Source organism: Streptopelia decaocto, assembly GCF_964273445.1.
Source record: "Streptopelia decaocto genome assembly, chromosome: 1".
Lineage (NCBI taxonomy): Eukaryota > Metazoa > Chordata > Aves > Columbiformes > Columbidae > Streptopelia > Streptopelia decaocto.
Window position 1 is genome coordinate 193,363,216 of NC_138663.1, and position 23,154 is coordinate 193,386,369.

The 23,154-nt window shown below is 37.5% G+C and overlaps 1 protein-coding gene across 7 annotated transcripts in view; it reads left to right on the forward strand.

Annotated features, from left to right (window-relative positions):
* Positions 1-2,264: 2,264 nt before the first annotated feature.
* PSPC1 (paraspeckle component 1) overlaps positions 2,265-23,154 on the forward strand; it is a 63,772-nt gene continuing 42,882 nt past the window's right edge. For 3 of the 7 annotated variants that reach the window (XR_014186694.1, XR_014186695.1, XM_082076384.1), the window contains exons 1-6: positions 2,266-2,772; positions 4,853-5,154; positions 7,757-7,852; positions 8,797-8,993; positions 13,716-13,800; positions 15,247-15,355. Coding sequence is in view for 2 of the 7 variants with exons in the window: in XM_082076384.1 (XP_081932510.1) it covers positions 2,395-2,772; positions 4,853-5,154; positions 7,757-7,852; positions 8,797-8,993; positions 13,716-13,800; positions 15,247-15,355 (1,167 nt within the window). In the remaining 5 variants the exon portion in view is untranslated. Of the gene's footprint in view, positions 2,773-4,852; positions 5,155-7,756; positions 7,853-8,796; positions 8,994-13,715; positions 13,801-15,246; positions 15,356-23,154 lie in introns of all 7 variants that reach the window. The other 4 variants (XR_014186693.1, XR_014186696.1, XR_014186697.1 and 1 more) reach the window with 4 other exon arrangements.

Genomic DNA, 23,154 nt, shown 5'->3' on the forward strand with positions numbered 1-23,154 from the left:
TGAGCATATTAAATATATTTTGCTCTCTTTTTTTTTTTTTCAGATATATAGATAATTTTCTTGTTTCTGGCAGTTAGATTTTTATTGATTTATTTTACTGGACTATCCCTTACTATTCAGGCATTACTACAGCTAAGGAAAGAATAGCATGGTATTTGTAAACACTCCTTGCTCCTCCTATTAACTTTTTACAGTACACAAGAAATCACGGTTGTATATTTAAATGGTTGTAGCTTGTATTACTAACCTGATTTGGAAAGATGTGTCTGAAAACCATGGCAATTTTATTAGAATCATAGAATGTCCTGAGTTGGAAGGGACCCACAAGGATCATGAAGTCCAACTCCAGTCCCTGCATATGACAACCCCACAGTTCACACCATGTGTCTGAGGGTGTTGTCCAGGCTCTTCTTGAACACTGTCAGGCTTGGGGCTGTGACACCTCCCTGGGGAGCCTGTTCCAGTGCTCCAGCACCCTCTGGGTGAAGAACCTTTTCCTAATGTCCAACCTAAACCTCCCCTGGCACATCTTCCTGACATTTCCTTGGGTTCTGTCACTGGTCACTAAAGAGAAGAATTATTACACAGCACTGGCAATAACAGACTACTACACATCTCCCTTTTCCCATCTACTGAGCTTTCACTCTCTACAATGTATAATCACATAATTTATAACATATATTTCACTCCCTTTGCATGCTTACCAGTTTTAAAAAGCTATTGGTTTGCTCTCAGTATTTTTTTGCCTTGACACTTGTTATAGAATCCAAAATATACTACAAACCACAGTTCTGTGGACAGTCAAGGTGATTATATCCTGTACCGTTACTCTAATATCCCCTCATGTTCCTACACCGCCTGACTTCCCATCCTCTACTGTGTTTATTTTCTGAGGTTTAAATCTGGGTTCAGTTCAATGCCCTATACCCATGAATCTGCTTCAGGAACAGGTGGGCTGATACAGTAATACATGCTGTCTGGGAGCTCATGTTTTCTCCAAATCCTGGTACAAGCTCAGAGATGAAAGTGACTGATATCCTTCTTGTGCCTCAAATGGAAAAACAAGACAGAGGAACTTAAAATATTCCCCAGTGGACAGGGAAATCCCTGAGCAATGGATTGATGCCTGTTGTGCAATGAAGTTTTTCTTGAACATCCTACTTGATGTTGCTTCTTCAAAAGAACAGTACATACCACTCACTAGCTGAACTATTATCCATGCGATTGTCAGGACTTTTTCAGTACTATAGTTGTATTAATAAAACAAATAATACAGTTACTTTCTCCTGAAGTGTCGCTGCATTGTCTGGGAGTTCCCCCACCCGATGCAAAGCTACACGGGCACCTGAAGCACTGTGGCTCCTACAGCAATGAGCCAAGAACTGATTATTATCTGGCTTTCGATGATGCTCCAGGCAGACTGATGAGCTCTTTGCCTGAGCAGCCATGTGCCAGTTGAATTACTGGTTGAGGCACACAGATCAAACCAAGCAACTGGGCATCTGGCAGGTGAAAAAAACGTAGTCTTGTGCTGCAGGTGAGGCACACAGTCCTAACTACACGGGGGGCCCAAGGAAGGAAAGGTTTGATTTCACACCTCTCCAAAGGAAGTCATCACCTCTATGATGAAAGCTGTTGCCCTGTAAGAAAATCTTCCGTGAGCAGCGGATGTAACAAGGCCTCTCTCCACCCGGATTTGTCTCCCACATCTACCTCGGGGAACGCTTTTCCTGCGGGGCTCCTCCCGCTCGTCCCCCCGCCACTGCGCAGAGCTATCCTGCAGCCCCCCCACGCTCCCTCCCACCGGCCAGCCACCCCACCAGCGCACCCCGGTCCCACTCCCTCAGGGCAGAGCCCAGCAAAGTGCTCTTTAGCCTGAGGGAGGACTGTGGCAGAGCTCGCAGGATCCGAAGGCTCCGGAGGTCGCTCCTCTAACCCAATATGGCTGCGCTGCAGCTGCGCGCGGGTCAGGCACCGAGGGAGCCCCGCGAACCAGGAGCAGCAGGGAGGCCTCTAGGCGGGTTATCCTCTCAGGCAGCGCACCCCGCCGGCGCGCACCCGTCTCTGCAGACGCACAGAGCGATGTCCCGCGGCCTGAGGCGGACCCGCCCGCACAGGTGCGAGCGCAGCCACAGCGCTGCCAGCACAGACACCCCCCCGCCCCGCACTGCCGCGCGGGACGGCGCATGCGCGAGCCGCGCCCAGCAGCAGCCGGGGCGGTAGCGAGGAAGGCCGCGCGCGCGGGGGTGGGCGGGCCTTTCCGCAGGGACGTTACAACTCGCCGAGGGTGGCGGCGGCGCCATTTTGAATTGGCGGAGGGTCGGAGGCAGCGGTTGCTGAACCGGGCTCCGCGGCCCCCGAGGAAACCAGCGAGAAAGGAGCGAGGTTTTGAATATGGCAGCGAATAGGAACTTGAAGCAAGTGCGGATCGAGAACAGCTCCCCAGCGGCGCCGATGGGCATGGTGGGGGGTGGCGGCGGCAATCTGAAGGGATTGCGGGGCCTAGAAACGGAGAGTGAGGCGGTGGCGGCGGCCATGGCGCTACCGCCGAGCAAAGAAGGTGGAGATGAAGAACAGGAGGTTGGATTCACCATTGACATCAAAAGCTTTCTCAAACCTGGCGAGAAGAGCTACACGCAGCGCTGCCGACTGTTCGTGGGGAATTTGCCCACTGATATCACCGAGGAAGATTTCAAGCGCCTCTTCGAGCGCTACGGGGAGCCGAGCGAGGTCTTCATCAACCGGGACCGTGGCTTTGGCTTCATCCGCCTGGTGAGCGTTCGCGCCAGTCCGTGTGGCTGCCCTGTAACCCGGGGCTGCCTTTGGAAGCGGGAGACTCCTGCTCCAGGCTCCCCCCGCCTTTCTTTGTCGGGCGGCTGTATAGAAGGACAGCTGGCCCTCATTCTTTCTGCCTGCTGCTTGCGCTGTTCCCTCAGCTTCCTCTGCTGTCTCCCCCCTCCCCTATTTGCCTCCCTGCACCCAAGTCAGAGGCCTGCGTTGTGAACAGCTTTCCCAGCCCGTCGCGTTTAGATTCCCACCTCACTGCGCGATACTCCGCTGGTTTCAGGGCAGCTCCACCAGTTTACGTGCTGTTACCACGGGTACTCCTGCAGCTTGGTCTTCCCTGAATGGGAGATTGCGCTGCGCCATTTGCTTTGTTCCTGTAACACCTGTATAAAGGCTTCCTTTATTTAACTCGGAGAATTTGTCGTACTTTAGAACTAGGTAAAAAATACATATACATAAAATATATATGCATCCTTTTAGGCACTAAACATTTGCTTTGATTTGATGATCTGTGCACTGACGAGAGGATGGATTCTTTGCTTTCAATAAGAACAGCAAAAGAACCTAGCAGAGTATGTTTTAATTAAGAGAAAACAAAGCAAAGGAGACTATATATGAAGCATATATAGGCTCATACCTATATTCACAATAAAATACAGGCTGAAATTTGTTTCTGTGTATGTATATATACTAAACAGTTAATTTGAAAGACTGACCACGGTTTCAAAATACCACTGCTCACACGCCGTGAAAACGGAACGCATAATCTTAGAATTGCAAAGAAATGAGACTTTGGGTTGTTTAAATTACTTGTGTCTAGATAAGGCTAGATTTTTAGGGATAATACATTATACGATCGAAAATACTCAAGTGAGCATGCAAAAAAGGCATAAACTGAAAAACTTAAGATGTTGTATTTAAATGTCAGTTTAACGAGCAGGACTAGTTTTCATGACTCCTGTGTCTAGAATGCACTGATTTATATCATTCTGGAAATAGCTTTAGAGTGCTTTGGGCATCTCTAGTTACAATTTTTACATATATTTTACTGGTTAGGAATTTTTTGTTGTTGTTGTCATCTTAAAGATAACCGCTTGTGGCATTCTATCATACATCATACACCTGAGAATCCCCCAGCCTGAATTAGCAATTTTTTGGAGAAAGTGCGATACATTTACATGTCATTACTCAATTTTGTATGATTAGATACAGCTTTTATCTGAGCTTCCCTTTTCCGTTATGTTTAGGGAATATGGTGTGTGGTTTTTTTTTTTTTAAAACAATTTACCTAGTGACTTGAAATGTGGAGAAAATGGCTATCATCTAAAGAATAATTTATTTAAATGCAAGGGATTGCAGCTATCAAACTCGATGAAAATTTCTGTAATGGGAAAAAGTCAGTTATTGACTGTCTCATGGGTGTGGGTGCAGAAAGCCCATAAATGTGAGGAGAATGAATGTATGAGCAAATAAGGTAATTTTGTCATTTGTTGATGAAATTCGAAATGAATGTCCTTTGAGAGTTCATCCGACAGTGGTAATGAGCAAGTGTGGTATTTTCATTTATTTAAAACAAAACAAAAGCCAAACCAAAACACCTTAGATCTGTAGTGTAATCTTTGAAAATGTTTCCTATTATATGGAGCTAGGGGTGCAGAATATAAGCAGCTGAGTAGTTAAATGTGAAAAAACATCAAGTTTTCAACTCTACTGAAAGCCTTTAAAGAGCAGCACAAATGTATCCGTCATAAGAATATTTTCTTAAGTCCTCTAATGTGCAACAAAATTTTTTTGCATGTGTCATTTTTTTAGCATAAATCATAGGGGATCACGATTTTTTTTTCCTTTTTTTTTCCTCAATCAGGGAACGGGAACTTTGGTGTTTTTTTTTTTTTTTTTTTTAGGGGGAGTTTTTTAGGGAGAAAGAGTTGAATGACCCTGATGCTATTGTGCTCAAGGAAAAAATAAATTCTTACTTTTGGGAGGGGTGAGGGGAGAAACCACAAAAGTGATATCTGTTGCCTTTGAAAATAAAATATGTAAAATATTTTTTATCTTGAAAAAGGAATCTAGGACACTGGCTGAAATAGCAAAAGCAGAACTTGATGGTACTATTTTGAAGAGCAGACCACTTCGAATTCGATTTGCTACACATGGAGCTGCCCTAACAGTGAAGAATCTTTCACCTGTTGTTTCTAATGAGCTGCTGGAACAAGCATTCTCTCAATTTGGACCAGTGGAAAGAGCTGTTGTTGTAGTAGATGATCGTGGCAGAGCTACAGGAAAAGGTTTTGTAGAGTTTGCAGCAAAACCTCCAGCACGGAAAGCTCTAGAAAGATGCAGCGATGGGGCATTCTTGCTAACAACGTAAGTTCACAGGCTTTTGTTTGAATTCGTGTGAGTATATATCTATGATGTGAACAGAAACTGCATTAATGAGTATTCCCTAGTTCTTATTTTATTTTCAAGTTGTGAAAGCCATCAGGTGAGAAATTAAGGTGTTTTACATCAATATCCAAAATACTCCTAATTTTCTTTTTGTGTGAGGGAAAACCCATCTTTTTCTGCTTACTGTATATAAGACTTGTAGTTACTATGTTAGAGTCTGATAGCAACATTTTGCTTTTGCTTGTCTACGTGCATGATTACTTTTTTCTAGTGACGCTTTATTTTCATTGATTGCACTCTGCTTGATCCCGGTAACAATGTGACAAAACAACATGCCTCTGTTTCTTGGCAAAACTGTGTGCTAAGTGGCTCAAATTTCTGTAAACTTGGGTAAGTCTTCCTGCATTTATTTCTATTGCAGAAGTTTTTGTTTCTTGAAAGGCCAGAAGTACTTTTTTTAATGAAGACTTAGATTCTGCAGAAGTTTATGGCAACGATCCCTTGAAAACTTGCTATTTTAAAGGCAAGCAAGCTTACAAATTACAGCACTTCTCTCTTGCACCTCTTATTTCTGTACTTGCTGAAGGGAGTGTTAACTGCTGTGCTTCACCACATTCACTAGTGACATTTTCAAGTGCTTTGCTAAAGATTGTGTGAAATGTTATATATTCAGAATTTTAAAAATTTATCTGATTCTCGTTTGGAAAAATAAGGCTGTGGCTCCACAGAATGGAAGCTTGCTGCCATCAAATTGAGGAACCTGTACTTCTTTTTCTCTTCCTGCCTCGGCTGCGCTCTTGGTCTATCTGCTTGAGAAATTTCTGATACTTCCATAAGCCACTTATGCTTGCTAAAACAACAGAAAGTTATTTGGCTGGTTTTATTTGTTGGGTTTTTTTTTTTTTTTTTTTTTTTTCCTGTTTAAGCACATGAAGGTGCTTGCTAACATGAGTGCCATGAACATCACACCCAGCAGATGGTAAGGCAGGAGAAAATGTTGCCTGGATAAGATTGCAGGTGGGGAAGAGTCTGGAACTCCTCTTTCTCATGATAATCTCAAAATCTTGTGTGCCACTGAACTGATTTGGTGGCTATGTAGTAAATTCAATCTGAATATGGCTTTACTGTTATCAGTAGGTGCCAGCAATTTTTTCTTATCCCCTAGGTTTTCTTGGCCTTAGTGTTTGACTGGTAGCATGGTGAGCCAAACAAGGGAACCAATCTAGTTCAGTGTTACATGAATGCTCTTCTTGGCAGGAGACATGTGGCAGGGAAAAGAAGCAAGGGTATGAGGGAGGGTTTTCTTGTTCTACCAGCTGAGTAGATTGGTTGGATTGAGATGACCATCTAACTATGGCCTGAGTGAATAAAAAGCGCTTGATCTTTTATCTTGCTTAGCTGGCTGCCATGTTCCCTAATGTGCAGTTGTGAAGACAATTAGGATGAACGTGCTGCCAAAGTTTTGCTTCAGAATTTAAAATTTTAAATTTTTAGCTGAAAACTCTTTGCCCAATCAAAAGAAAATCTCTCATTTCCTGGGCTACATGTATCAAAATCAGGCATTTGAAATGTTAATACAGAGATTTAAAATTATTGTTTTAAATTGTAACTTGTTCTTTAAATGAAACTATGGTCTTCACAACTGCCAGCAAACGGCCATGCAGATAACATCAGGAGAAATAGTTCCTGAGTTGTGCTCTGTGATTCCAGACTTGATCTTTTTAATTTGCACTCAGTGCCCTAAGCTTTATTTTTCAGCTTTCACTTTTCAGATATTTTAACAGAAAAAAAGGCATGGAACACAATAATTAAACACTGGCATTTTGAAAATAGTGTCCCTAGCTCTTATTGCTTTGAGGTGTGTATTACAGGCTGTGCTCCCAAGACTGATGCAGAGAGCTTTTTACACAATTCAGGATCCTTATACTACTCTCCCTGGCAGTACTGGCTAATAACTTGCCCCTGATTACTACAGATAATGAGAATTCAAGGAAGGTATTTTCAAAGATAAATTAGGATTCTGATTTGTGAGAGTGTGGTTGTCCAAAGAATGGGTTTTAAATAACTTCAGTAGAAGTGTTTTTCTAATTATCACTGGAATATTAATGCTGAATTAACAAGCTGTTTTCAATTGCAGAGTAACTCTTAAAAGTATCTTTTAATATTCTGTGGAAACATGAACTGGTTGTGTTGCTCTGTTTTGAGTTTGTTTGGTCCTTTGTCAATATAATCATGGCCACTGTTGCCTCACTGATAAAAAGGTATTTCTTTCCTAAATATTTTGTAATTATTTGTAGATGGTTTCAAGATTCTTTTAACCTTTGAATACTTCATAGCAAACAGAACTACATCAAGCGAGTTGTGGTTTCTAGGTGGAATAGCTGGTTTTGGGTGTAGAAACAATCGTTTTTAAAGATAATTCTTAAAATGAGGATTAATTGGAATTCTATGATTTAAGAAGAAATTGCAAGACACAGGAATTATAGATAACACATATCTTAGCTTTCAGGAGGGTTTCTTCAAAACACTAAATTGACTGCTTCATTTTTGATTCAGTTATTCAATTGAAACTGTCTTCCAGAACACCTCGACCTGTTGTTGTAGAACCAATGGAGCAATTTGATGATGAAGATGGGCTTCCAGAGAAGCTAATGCAAAAAACACAACAGTATCACAAGTAAGTTGTGCTCAGATTTTTTAGAAAACATGGTTTAAGTTACTTACTTAGCTTGATAAATATGTGCTGATTTTTATTTTTGAGATTGTGTAACAGGAAGTAGTGTTTTGTACATTGCACTATTTTGTGTCAAAGGATTAAATGGGACCATGCCAAGATTTCCTAATTATAGCAAAATTCCTGGCCTACACTGGAATCAGTTGGAGCTTGTTGCCGGCCAGGCTATGGTCTTTTATGCATTAGGGGTGTGGTCTAATCCGGCAGAGATTTGTATACCCACAGATTTTTTTGTTTTCTTAATAGCCCCCTGACTGGAGAGTCAGTGGGCTGTAAATCTGTTCAGCTTCCATGGTTCAGATGAAACTTTGAGCGTGACATGAGAAAGTGAGTCTTGATAATGAAGTAGAAGTCACTTAATTTTTAATATTGAAATTTGATTGCTATTTAGAGATCATGTTGCCTGAAGCTAAAATGCTTATTCTGGTAAGGCTGTAGAATACAACGTTTTAAAAATATGGCACTATTAGTGTTAGAATGCGAAATAAAATGTTGGTACTTTCTAATGCTTAGAGTTTCTGGCTAATGTTCTGAGCTGTCTAGTAAGCTTTTACATTTATTTAAATAACTGGTTTTATTAATTGACTGCTTCCTTTAGAATGGTGAACACACTTAATCTAATCTTGCAGTTTAGTATTTTGTAGTGATGTAAATATGAATTTTTATCTTCAAATTATATAAATGGAACAGGTCTTTATTTGGATAATTTCACTGATCGTGTTGCTTGTCTTAACAGCTGAATTAAGCTTTGACTAGTTTAGAATGTAGTCATCTAACAGGTTGATTTAAAGTCAGATCTACACTTGAAGTGATTGTTTATAAATTCTTTGGCTGTTGCAGCTATTGATGTGTCCTTCTGTACATTTTAACTGCAAAATTTTTATTAGGGAAAGAGAACAGCCTCCACGTTTTGCTCAGCCTGGGACGTTTGAGTTTGAGTATGCTTCACGGTGGAAGGCTCTTGATGAGATGGAAAAGCAACAGCGTGAGCAGGTTGACAGGAACATTAGAGAAGCCAAAGAGAAGCTAGAGGCAGAAATGGAAGCAGCTAGACATGAGCATCAGCTTATGCTGATGAGGCAAGGTAAAATCGGATAACTGGTATTAAATTTGTTTTGTCTTAGATTTTATTTGTGTAGCATATTGAGCTGTATGTTCAACTTGGGAGATTTTGCCAGACACTATTTAATGAAATGCATTGAACTGAGAAGAGCAATATTTCTTCTTACACATTTCTTGATGATTTGCAGAAATGGAGTAAGAAACTCAGAAAAGGGTGATTGTTTAGGTCTCTTTCCTTCACTTTTAAAATTTGTCTGGTGGAAGTAGTTTATGTAAGGAAATTGAATGATAGATTCATACTCATCAGTAAAATTATTTCGTATTTTTGGTGTTGCTGATGGTACTAGTTAGGTATTGTTTGTGTGTTGTGTGTGGGAGAAAATAGAAAAATGATAGCTTGTTTTGGCTGTTCTGTGCACCTCTGGTATGATTTGAATGTTATAGTAGCTGGTGTTACTTTTTTTTTTTTCATCTGAAACCCAGCTAAGAAGTCTGAGTGCGTAGTATTATATGTATGTAACAACTCAAAATAACTCACAGTTGCTATGAATTTCAGTCGTTCTTGACATCTTAAGATCATGTATCCCTCTTTAATAATTGTTTGGACATCTTGTCTTTTGCTACTGTTGGGTGAAAAAAAGTCCTCTAATGTCTCTTGGGCAGAGAGGACAGTAGCAGGGCGAGTATCTGGTACTTTCTGCTTGTTAGTCTTCAGAACATGCTTTTCCCAAAATGCTGTGGACATGCAGTCACTGCTTTCCAGTTCAGAGATGTCGAACTACTACTTGATTTTAGCTTCCTCTGTATGACTGCTGAGTTGCAAGACTTTAATGGATAAAGTTTAAATATATTGCATATCTGTCAGAAAGGATCTCAAGGTTTGTTGCATGAATGAAACACTGAACTTTTTTTTTTTTTTTTAAATCTTAACTTAAGGGAGATCATGGCTACCTAAAAAAATTCTTAGCCCTAAGAGATCATAAGACAGTACAATAACTAGCTTGATAGACTGAATAAGGATACATCGTCACTTTAAAGGGATTTGAACTTGAGATTCTAAGTAGTGGAAGCATTTCAAAACTTAAACCCAGGTAACTCATACACGTTGTCTGCTGCAATTATTTGTCTTTACCTATTCTTAAGAAAGGACATTTTTGTTGGTAGTACAACTTTCCTGTTGGAGACTGGTTTATCTTAATGTTTTCTGCTGGCTTGAATGACATGTTGAAAACATCTATATGAGCTCTATTAGAGTATTCGCTGGGTTGGTGGAATTAAAGCACCTAAATGCTTGGATATATTGAATGTGAACACACAGTCTTTTAAAAAATCTGTTTTAAAACTTTTTCAAAACTGGAAAAGATATTAAAATTACCATATTTCATTTTTTTGTATAGTATTCTTAAATGTACTGCGACTGAAAGTTGTCATTAGGGAAAAGTTTACTTTGCCTGTTTTTTCTAAGTAGGGATGCTTGCTTTTAGTGTGAAAGCATATTGGTATTATTTATGCTGAAATACAGAGCATAATAAAATAAAAAGCTGTTTAGAAATGCTGAAGTGTTACTGCAGCACCTGAAATGACAACTGTCAAGTTGTTTCTTAGTTTATTTTCCAAGCAAAAAATGTTAAAGTGTTTGGTTTGCATCTAAGCATAGGTATGTCTTGTAGGTGAGGAGTGTGAATGTTAATGTGATACAACAACAATGCATGTAATATATAGTACAGCCCCCCCTTTTCAATTAGACTCACTTTTAAATTTTGTGTGTATGTGTGACTGACATTGGTAAAGGTGGTTCAGTGCTGAAAATATAGGTTGCATAAATTTACCATTGGCTTTACTAATTGTTAATATTTGGTAGTGCTAATGATCCAGTTCTAAAACTTATGCCTGCACTTGATGGCAAGGTTAGGGATTACTTTTTCTTAAATTATCATACTTTAATAATGTTTTAAACTGATGACAGTGGCCTTTTATTAAGGTGGAAAAGGTCTTGATGGTAAAACATGGGAGAGTAGCTTACATATGTTTTGAAGATATTAGAGTTTAAGATATCTATTAAGCTCCACTTTTGTATGGAAAAGGAAGACAATCCTGTTGAAGAGCCACTAGAATATGAATGCTTTTGGTGCTGATATCCCAGTGAGGAAACTAACATTCTGTTAGTGTGGGAGTCCCTGTTCGGTAATGAAACTTCTGAGGCATCAGAACCTAGAATTGATGTTTTTGTATACCTGATGCACAAACAACAGGTTTAAGGCTATATTAAAGTAGTTACTCTGAAATATGAAATGCAATACATTAGTTGTCAGGAGATAAAAAGATGGGAAGGATGAGCTTACTAGAGTCCATATACTCCTGGAGGTGAAGGTTTTATAAAAATTGCTTTATGAAAGCTGGTGGGATTTGAACATGTTGACTTAAGTAGTCAGTTTTTTGTGATATTAATACTGAAGGTAGACTTCATTCTTTTGGTACATGTAATTTTTCACTTTTGAGTGTCATGTTTTGACAAATTGAGTCAGAAGTAATTTGTAAAGCAGGATACATGTTCTCACATGTGAGTAAATTGGCGTGGTATTTCTGATCTACATATTGGTGGTATGCTTCAGACTTTTGTAAATATTTTCTCATAATGGCGATGAAATAGTTTATGAAAATACTGGGAAATGTGACTAAATTTAACTAGAAATTTCATTCTTCATAAGTTATATGGCAGCTGAACATCTGTTTTTCATCTCTAGAACATTAAAAATCAGTAGCTAAAACAAAAATATTTTTTGGACTTGGTATTCCTGCTTGTAGAATTAACTTCTGATGTGAGAGTACACTTAGATCATCTGCCCTCTGCTCTGCAGGAGGGTGAGGATAAAATTAAGACCTTGCCCTTCTGTAAGCACTAGAAAGTGTTTCTGTCCTTTTTTCTGTTTTTACACAGCTGCTTTAGTGCAGGTTTTTTCTATTCAGAGAGAGGGCCTGTGTCCAGCATATGTCAGTCCAGAATTACATCATTGCAGGTCTTTTATATGAATGACTCTGTGCACAGCTGCAGCCTGTAGATCTGTGTTTTCATCTGGCTTGTAAGGCTTTGTGCGAAGATTCTGCCATCGACAAATGGTACTGGAACATAAATTTCAGGAAAGCCAATAATCAGAGCTATGCTCTGGAAAAAGATAAGAGGGCACTGAGAAAAGTAAAACTCTACACCTTAAGAATAAAAGGGAGTAAATGATAAATTTGTAGCAAAAAAAGTAGGAAATCTTGTGCAAATATATTAACACAAGAAAAAGGGAATGCTGCATAAATTTGAAAGAATGAAGAACTGGCAAGGAAATACCTTTTCCCACAGTGGACAATATTGAGGATAGAATGGGTCAGTTCTTGATATCAGTAATACCCTGAAACAACCCGAATGTTATTTTTGAAACAAAAAAGTGCACTTGTACTCTGAAATAATATAAAGCTTATTTAAAAAAAAAAAAAGTGTACTTGTGGTGCTCCCCTGAGTAGCAGGATAACAGTGACCAGGCCTTCAGTGGCAAGTACAGTTGGAAAGAAGCCCTCACACTTCGTGATTCAAATGAATCTTCAATGTAATAATATTCTATTGAAGGGTGAAATGTGTTAGTTTTGTAGAAGAGATTGGAAAAATGTGCCTGCAAAATGTGCTTGAGAAAGGACTTCTAGTATCAATAAGGATGCTGTGAGAGTAAAAAATCTGATATCTTCATTAGAGAAGAAAATAAATACATGATATTTTGGTGAAATGTACTGGTCATTGTAGTTTTTGGATATTAAAGTAAAAGTTTAAGTTGTAAACAATATATGCTGATGCAAATTTGAGGAAAGCGATTTATATAGCTAAAAAGATGCTTTGATTACCATGGTGAAGAAATGCATAGAAAAATGTGTGGAGTAGCTGAACTAAAGCATAAAAGGCATGTGTTAGGTGATACAGTGGAATGTTTCTCATTGTGTCTGTAAATAATGTCATGTGGCCAATATCCTATGAAGACAGAAAGGGCAAATAACTGCTTTCTAACAAAAGGTAGAATTAATATTCATTTAAGAAACTATACATTTCCAGGTAGAAATCAATAATATCAGAAACTAGTACAGGAAAAGTAATTACTGTTGTTTGGACCCTGCTTTTTAAGAGCTTTATAAGTGCTTTTTAAGAGGATGTGACTGTTCCTTTTTGGTAGTGTTGAAGATTAGTCATTTGAAAGTCACTATAAGCAGAGTCATGACAAATCTCTACAGAGGCTCAGGTTACAGGTACCTGAAGTTCATATGACTTTTTTTCTGATGTGTGCCATGCAGTGGTCTGCTATAGGTAGTGGAGAGTATAAGCCTCTATATGTTGTACTAGTTTTCTTGCTAGTGTGGCTTTAGTATACACAGCATCGTTAGAAAATTGATGCTGGCCGTAGATGTAAAACTAGGATGTGATTTAAGTGATTGAGAATTTTTTTTCTTTCTCCTTTTATTTGTTTGAAGACTTCAGATTTCTGGTTCCATAACCTGCTTGAGGGGCTTTGCCAACCCTATAGATTTCCGTGTTTGTGAACTGTGGATACAGCATGTTTTTTCATATATGGAAGAAACGAGTTAAATGCTTTGAGAAAATTATTTAAAAACTGAATATTAGAACTGTAATCTGACAGCGATAGTGATTTTATTTTTGTACTGCCACATTGATGATTGGCAACTTTTATCTTTAATACATTTTTAATCCTGTTAGATCTCATGCGACGTCAAGAAGAACTGAGGCGTTTGGAAGAACTTCGAAATCAAGAACTTCAAAAACGCAAGCAGATACAATTGAGGTATTTTGTCTTCTACTGTGCAAAGGTGTGGCATGGAGTTGATATAGGCCTGCATCAATTTGGATACTCTAGCTTGCAGAGCTTGCTTTTGATATAAAAAACGTTTCTGCTGCTGAAAAGTTCCTTTTCAAAAGCATAATGTGTGATATTTCTGTTAATGAACAGAAAAGTGATCACTTATGCTAATATAAAAGACTGCTTTTTTCATTTATTTCAGCTCTGCTGCTTCTATTGTAAATTTCTGAGCTTTCTAAATAGTGTAGAAATGTCTTAAGATAATTTTTTTGTGTCATATGATTTATTTTAACCTTGTGACTGAAGTATAGCTCTAATAGAGCTGAATAGATATGAACATCCTTCTAAGATTTGTGGGCAGGTGATTTGCATGTGGAATAGAAGCATTGCAAATTTATAGTCTGACAGGAGATTTTTGAGGGCATTTTCAGTTGGTGTTCTGGTATGTTGCAAAGAATTTTTCCTTTAAGGTCTGATTCATACAAATACTTGTTTTCATGCCTCTACTGCAATTTAAGAAAATAGACATCGTATCATCATATTGTGTCCAGTTCTGGGCCCCTCAGTTCAAGAAGGACAGAGAACTGCTGGAGAGAGTCCAGCGCAGGGCAACAAAGATGATTAAGGGAGTGGAACATCTGCCTCATGAGGAAAGGCTGAGGGAGCTGGGTCTCTTTAGCTTGGAGGGGATTGAGGGGTGACCTCATTAATGTTTACAGATATATAAAGGGTGAGTGTCACGAGGATGGAGCCAGGCTCTTTTCGGTGACAACCAATGGTAGGAAAAGGGGTAATGGGACCAAGCTGGAACACAAAAGGTTCCACTTAAATTTGAGAAGAAACTTCTTCTCAGTGAGGGTGACAGAACACTGGAACAGGCTGCCCAGGGAGGTTGTGGAGTCTCCTTCTCTGGAGACATTCAAAACCCTGCTGGATGCCTTCCTGTGTAACCTCATGTAGGTGTTCCTTCTCCGGCAGGGGGATTGGACTAGATGATCTTTCGAGGTCCCTTCCAATCCCTAACATTCTGTGATGCTGTGATCATCATGATTTGGTTTATACTTTTAAATACCACAAGGAATGTACATGAGGAGAAAAGAACAAACCACAAACATTTCACAGAGTTAAAAATGTGTCTTTCAGCAGTATTGAAATGTTTTAATCCATAATGACTTTTTAACCTGCTCACCAAATGTATCCAGAAGAACAGGTATAGAATGCCACTGGTATTGTAATTACCTGTATTCCAGTTAAAAAAATAAATCAATAATATTCAGACCCATCAGTTGGAGCAGATTAGCACATTACTTTATAGAAAAAATGAAATAATAACTAATTTTGTTTACATGCTCATTCTTATCTCCTGAGACTGAGTATAAGCCTGAACAGGTCAAGAGTCTAAGTTAACATAGTTTTTGAAAAATATTCTAGACATGAAGAAGAGCATCGACGTCGTGAGGAAGAGATGCTACGCCAGAGGGAACAGGAGGAATTACGGCGACAGCAGGAGGGAGGATTTAAGCCAAATTTCATGGACAATGTAAGTAAAATTCTGTGACTACAAGTTGAAAGTGTAAAATACTTTTTAAAAAAATTGTAATATTTTTACATACTAGCTATTGAGCTGCCTTCTTCTTGTTTACTGTTCTTCCTTCAGTATTCTATTGTTTTCATGAATGGAGTGGTACAAATTTAATAGTGTAGTTGTTCTCTTGTTCAGTGGTATCGCTTGTTTTTCCTACAAGCTGGTGGAGGGACATTTCAGTTAAGTGAAGGTGTTCAGATAATAATTTGCCTTTTTTATTCAGGAAATGAATTTTTCCAAATTTCCTAACTAGAGTATCATGAGAATAAATGATGTTTCCATGAGGAAGTGCCCTACTTTGACTGAAGGTTTAAATTTTAAACCAGTTCAGGCTGTTAAACCTTTTTGAATTGCTTGTTTTGGCTTATGCTTAACTTATTAAGAATTATATACTTCAGAAACAAAATGGGCAGTGTTAACTTCCTATGGAGCCTAAAACCACTCTCCTTTTTGACCCTAGTTTAAAAGTAGTACGGTAAAAACCTCAAAATCTTTACTAAAGGAGACCAAAAGATGATAAAGTTGGGGGAAAAAATTGTCCTCTGCTATAATGTCTACATTGTTTATATTAGTAATTCAGGTGTGTTCTGCCTGTGAAGACTCATCCTGCAGGACTAGCAAAATGGTGGTATCAGAGAAGTCAACTTCTAAATTTTTATTTATGATCTATTATGGTATGATTATTTTTTTCTTTCTACCAACCAAAGCAGTTAAATGAATGCAACCCATATTGTGAGTGCTTTAGTTTCATGTGAGAAGGATGGCTTTTACTGTTACGACTATTCTTAGTGAGGAAGCAATGAATAAGCAATTCACACAATGCTCTTTTATGTTGTTATAACAACTGTAGTCTTCAGGGGGAAATTTTGCTCCCCATTACAGGTACAACTTAGTACATAAATGAAACATAAAACTGCTGCTTTCTCAGCTACTTTCTGATTTTGTGTTTTGAAGAAGAAATAGCCATTTTACATTTGATATCAAAACATTTCTGTAGGGTTGAGAAGGATATATTATGTATGTTCTGAGACATCCTAACAAAAGTTAGAAAATAAAACATTTCCTGTTCTCAGCAGCACATCTTTTCATATCCTCTGCCCGTTAGTGTTTTTAGTAAAGATGGGGAGGAAGCACAATTGCTCCTTTGATGTTGTTAACAGCTATCAGTTGATTTTGTTGATAGTGTTTTGAGAAACTTGCAGCAGAACACAATAATTTATTTCCATATGTGCTCACACCCTAAAAGAAAATTACTTTCGGCCTGTGTTTTCTTTGGGGTGATGAAGATCAAGGATTCAAAACTCATAATGACCTTTAGTTTGTTCCCACATATTATTAAATGTACTTTGTGAAATAGCATATAACAATTGTCTGATGTAGTTTAGAAATAGCACTTACTGATTGTGACTTCTGTAGCACCAAATAAGAAATTTCACCTTAATGTCTTCACATAGCATCTTTTGGGGTGGCCTGACTTTTTAACCTTATAAGCTACCTGTGAAAATCCTCCTGTGGCTGATGTGTGAGACCCCTGCTACTCGCTGCAGGAAGGGAAGCTGGGGAGCCACCCCACAGCCTGGGGATGGCAGTAGCTCCCTCACATTCTATTGCTGTTAGGAGATTGTGGCCTATATGTTGCAGCTTTGGGTGCTGGGAAAAACTAGATAATGTTGGTCACAGCAGCCTCTACAAGTTTTCTTCTTGCAGCTGTCTTGAGATGAATTTATGGAGCCTCTGTGCTTGAAATGCTTGCCACAGTTTAGCCATCCTCATGCTTATCTGCATCTTTAAACTCTGAGCTCTGTGTGGATAGAAACTGTTCATGTTGGTGTGCTGGATGTGACAAAAAGTGTAGTGTGAGAAGAGGAATGGTTCAAATGTAAAGCACTTCAATCACTATGCATAATTTTTGTGATTTTATAAGATGAAATTTTTTGTGGGAAAGGTAAAGATGGAAGAATGCTTTGAAAGAGTGTAACTTTCCCACTGGATTGCATTAGTGGGATTGTGTGTTCATCTGGAACTAATCAATAGACTGCAAGAATATATAGATGTAGCTGTGCAGTGACAACCCTACCAAATGTGTTAAAAGTTACATAAAGGAATATATTGTACAGGCGGTGTTTTTTAATGTCATGTCAAGTCGAAGTGGCATATACAGTAATTTAAAAAAAGTGTTTACTTTAGTCTTCAGATAGTCTTCAGTATTCTGGTCATTTGTTGACTTAGGTTTTGCTTCTACTGTCCTTTGAACTTTAAAAGAGGAAGAATTGAAACAAAATTGGAAGTGATGTGTTTACTTTCTTTAGCAACTGTTTCCAATAAGGAGAGCTATATAACTCTAAGCATGGCCTATCATTTTATAGGTGTTTATTATAATATGTCTTTTGATAACTGTACTTATATAAATGGGAATTTGAAAAAGCCTTTGCATTTTGCAACAGAGAAGAATTGTAAACCATTTCTGGAGATTACAATATGATACATCAAATCTTTTTTCAATTTAGTAGAATTTCTTATACAGCTAGTTTTTTTAAAATTCATTTTGGTAGTACTTCTTTACTGTGAACAGGCTCCATCTGGTAATTGCTTCTAGTCTGAGATTACCATTGTATAAACACTGAAGAAGTTATTCTCTGTTTTAAGAGTTTAAAACTTGCCTCTTGGTGAAAATTGCATTTTGTGATACTGGTGTATCAGGTCTTGATCAACTCTTTTGGCATAGTCCCTTTAACATATTTAAGTTTTCTGCCAACCATGTATTAAGAAGGAAAATAATAATTGTTTCTAATCCTTGTTTTTGTTTCTCAAAAGCTTTGAAAAATAAGCTTCCTTCACTTATATCCTATCCCTTTTACTGTTCAGTATAAAAGGACATAAATGGTAAGTGCAACGACAATCAGAATTGGATTCTGTCGTACAGCGCTGCAGTATTAGGCTTTCCTCTTTAAAGTTTCTTTCTGTAGCTTTTCTTTACCTTCTTAAACTTTGTTTTTTTGTTTTTTCAAAGTTGGAAAACATCTGGTAATCAAGTTTAAAGCAGTTACCAGTTACTCGGTTCAGTTACAGATTATATAAATATTTTCCGTGTGAGGATCTCTGTTCCTGAAGCGGTGTTGTTCATGGTGATGTTGTACATTAAAAATATGTTTGCCTTGATTGTTAGTCTAATGGGCAGCCTAGTGATGCCTAACCAGTTTTATTAATCTAGTTGTGTGATCACTAGTAGATAAGTTATCCATAAACACTTTTGTATTGGTTAGCGTTTTTCCTTTGCTTTCTAAAAACTGATTAGTTAAAATCTGCTGTTAGACCTTGATATGTATGCATTCTAATTTCATGATAACTTAATCATAAACCTTGTTTTCCTCTAATATTTTGCTGATTTGTATTTTGCATACATATATCTTGCTAAAAGCGGAGCTTGCTGGTGGTGATTGGAAGCAATACTTTATTTTTCAGCAACACAAATATTTTCTAAAAAAAATATAGTACTTCTAAGTGCCAGTAGTACATTAATTATTCAAACTGTGCAAAGGTTACTATCCTATTGTGAATGACTTATATAGATTTACATTGTTAAATCTTAATCAGAGCCTTTTAACCAAATAATTCCAGTTACAGGAACTACTTTTATTCATGTCACCAACTTTGAAAAGAGTCATGTATATTTAGTGTATTAAAATAGTTTTCGTACGTATACAAAAGAGACCAAAATATGTAGGAGTTGTAGTCTTAGTTTTATGGTTCACAAATTTATAGTAACACTGCAAAATAGTGTCTGGTTGGTATTGTACTTAACAATAGCTGTGACACTGGCCTATGGCTTACAGCTCTTCCTACTGATGGTTTAAAGAGGGAGTTGAAATTTTTGGGAATACTCATCTTCTTCCCTCCACGGAAACTCACCTTTTTTTAATGGTAACTTGCATGTGTAAGGAACTGTTTCTTGTGAATTTATTGGTTTCGACTTCTGAATGCTTACTGTTCTTTCATGTAAAACTTTGTTTATTAATTACTTTTTTTAAATCTCTCAGTCTTTTTAAGATTTTTTTTTCTAGGTTTTGTTTAGCTTTCCTTTAGTTTTTCTTACACAGAAGCACTGCTGCTGAAGTATGTTGTGTAAGTATCAGCATAAAGTGGCAGCTGCTAAAGCAGTGGAGATTGCCTCAACAGCAGAGATTGTAGTGGACTCGGATCAAAGCTCTAAGACAGATGAGAATGAGGAGTAAAAAAGCATGTCCCAAAACAACAACAAAGATCATAGCTTCAGGAATACCAGAAACTTGATTGGAAAAAAAAACCCTGCATATTAAGTCTTTGTTCTAAGAGCTTTATCCTTCTTTGGAGTGGTTTATAAATGTAGCTTCCCATTTCTTTGGTATTTTGAGCCTACTGAGATATATCTTATTCCCTCACTTCTACATTTGCTTGCAAATTTAGTGGACATTTTTGAAACAAGACTATCAGATTTCCTTGGACTTCTGTAATTAAGGAATAGTTTTTTCTACTTATTGACTCTTAAGTGAATAGAAGTGCATTTTTTTTCTATCTCCTGATTCCATTATGCTCAGAAGCTTCAGTTATGTAAGAAGGTTGAATTTTCATTGAATGCAGGATCGTTTCCTAACTTATTCAAAACTAAACTAAGTTAAAGCAGATTTCTAATAATAAAAATTTCCAAGGATCTTTTCAAATTTGATCTGTTTTCCACTAACAATACATTTTGGTTATTTTATCTTGACAGTGTAGTGTACTTAATGAAGCTGATGGGGGTACAGTTTTGTGAGGTTGTATGAATATAGTTTCTTTCTTAGCAAAATACTATAAAGCTAGGCTGCTTTATAAAAGCTCTCCTAGAGCTTGATTGGTAGAGATTTATTACCTCTATATTGCAGTCCAGCATACATACTCATGGAAGAAGTAAATAGTTTGTGTTTGACACCTTAAAAGCCTTTTGAGTTAAAATTAGCTTGGATGGTTAAATGTAGAACTAAAAAAAACAAAACAACACAAAAAAACAAAGCCAAACAAACAATAAAACCACCCAACCAAACACAACCTGACAAAACATTCCTGCTTTCTTGGCAGGGTTTTTGCTTCAGTGATGAAGCTTCTTCCTATGCATAAAGCAGCATAGGCTGCAGAGAGCAGTTTATAAATATGCAGTTTGTGGTTTTGTGGGTGGTCTTAGTTTTGGCAATAGCACTAAATTTTTTTTTTTGCAGGATTGCAATGATATGCATTAGTAAACAGATGCTTCAATCTTGAGTTTCTTCTATTTATCAAAAAGCGTTTTAGATACTAAATCTGGTGCTTCAGGCAAGGATAATAGTTCTATAACAGGGCTTAAAATATTAACATGGTATTATTTTCAGAAAGTAAATAAATTATTTTCAGCCTATAATTATACTTCCAGATATCAAAAACTATTTTAACTGTCATATCTGTGTTTAGTGTGAAAAGACACTGCATAAAAATCACAGCAGAACTTCAGCTATCTTTTTGTGGCATATTATGTGTTTGTATATATAAAACAAACCTATTTATAGAATAAGATACTTTTTGATTTTAAGTATTTATTTCACAGCCGTTTTAGGATGCTTTATAATTGACTTTTTAGATCATGTTTTTATGTGTATCAAGGATGCTACTAAGGTAGTTTTTCAGTCATGAAGCAAATAATCGTTATGATGTTACATTTAATGTATAACTTTATATGTCAGTGTTTGTGAACTATGAATATTTAGGGTAATGTGATAAATTTTTGTGTTAGATATTTAGGAGACTAAAATATTTTACCCTTTTGCCATTATCTTCCAAAGTTTGTACAAAATGCTGTAGAATGTACTAATAATTACTTCATGTGAACTTGCAAAGAGAACAAGTGACCATTCATAAGTAATTTTTGTCCCTTAAGTGCTGTCAGAAGTGCATAAATCTCCAGTACAAATTTAGGTGTTGCAGTACTACTTGTAAGCATTTCCAGGTTTGTTCTCTTCTATACTAATCTATAAGGAATTTTATTGTCTGTGCTTTTTAGATTGCCTGTTTTCCTTTATAACTTAATTTTCTTTCAGTAAGACTAACGGATCAAGAAACTAAAAGAGCACTTTTCAAAAGATACTTCATACGCAATAGCAAAATGACATCAGTCTTTGTCAGTCTTCATGTTTTATGAGGCCTCAGATTTAGCAGATGCCTTTTTTGTTCCATTAATGGAAAGACTTCAAGTGCATCTCCTGTACTTACTTATAGAATGCTCCATTTGCATACTTAGCTTCTCTCATTTTATGCATTTTACAGATAAAATGAAAAAAATTATTAAAGAGCAGATTTATAAACTCTATATTTCATATTTTTAATATAATTTCTGAAAATAGTTACTGCTCACAAATTAAACAAGATCTGTTTAAGTTCCTCAAATACTGAGTTCTTCAATTTTCCATCTTGTAATGTAAAAGTAAAAACAAGTAAAAATGAGGCTTTTATAAAGAATTTAGAAAAATCCTATGTTAAGTAATTGTTTGATAAATGCCCTACATATTTTGAAGAAGCTAAAGTTAATGTTTGCCTTAATTTTCGTTTTTTCTTCCTCAGCTACTGGAGTAAAATTTGACTTGGAGTTTGTACACATATTTACGCAGACTAAGAAGAAATTAACTTTCCATTTCAGTTATCTACTTGGTATTTATTTTGGACTGATCCTCCTGTCCAAATTCTGAGATCTTAACTTGGTGGCATTGAGACTTCCAGCCAAAATAAGTTCCTCTGAAAAGTTGTCTTTATTCAAAGGATCTGTGTTTAAAGAAAGAAGAAAATATCCAAAATATCCAAAAAGCAATAGATGAGTCTATAGAAATACTATTTTTGATGTGAGGGAACCTGTTAGTGGATCTCTTACTTAGTCTGAGGAAAGCTTACATAAGATCTGGTTTCTCTGTCAAGAGGCAGTGCCTCCTGAGTAGTTGTTTTTTTTTTTTTTTTTTTAGCAAGAACAGTAAGCCTCTGACCTTTTGCTTTGCCTCTAACACTCTGCTTCAGTAGCTCTCACAGAGTGAAGATTTTAATAGTGGTAATGCAGTTAACTGAGGCATAGAAATTAATTTGTCTTTGTGAGGTTACCTGTCTTTTGATACCAAGCTAAATGCTGATTTTTAATAAAAATATATAATGTTTTTTCTCATTAGTATTTCATAAGCCTCCTTTCTGTAGTATAGGCATCAAGTACGTTTATCTCATTACCGGAGCTAGTTCTTGTTTTGAGTTATTAGCTCTTCCATGAGTAATATGGAATTTGAGCCTGATACTTCTGTCTTCCATTAAGGCTTTCTTTAGATTCCACTTCAATTTTCCAGAAATTAGGTGGTTTTGTTAGATGAATTAGCATTTTTAATAAGCTGCCTGCTGGAAAACAACCTGTGGGTATTGGTCAGCAGCCAGCTGAATGTGAGCCAGCAGTGTGCCCATGTGGCCAAGAAGGGCAACAGCATCCTGGCTTGTATGAGGAATAGTGTGGCCAGCAGGACCAGGGCAGTGATTGCGCCCTGTACTCAGCACTGGTGAGGCTGCACCTCGAATCCTGTGTTCAGTTTTGGGCCCCTCAGCACAGGAAAGACATTGAGGTGCTGGACAGAGTTCAGAGAAGGGCAAAGAAGCTGGTGAGGGGTCTGGAGCACAAGTGTGATGAGGAGCGGCTGAGGTAACTGGGGCTGTTCAGCCTGGAGAAAAGGAGGCTGAGGGGAGATCTTATT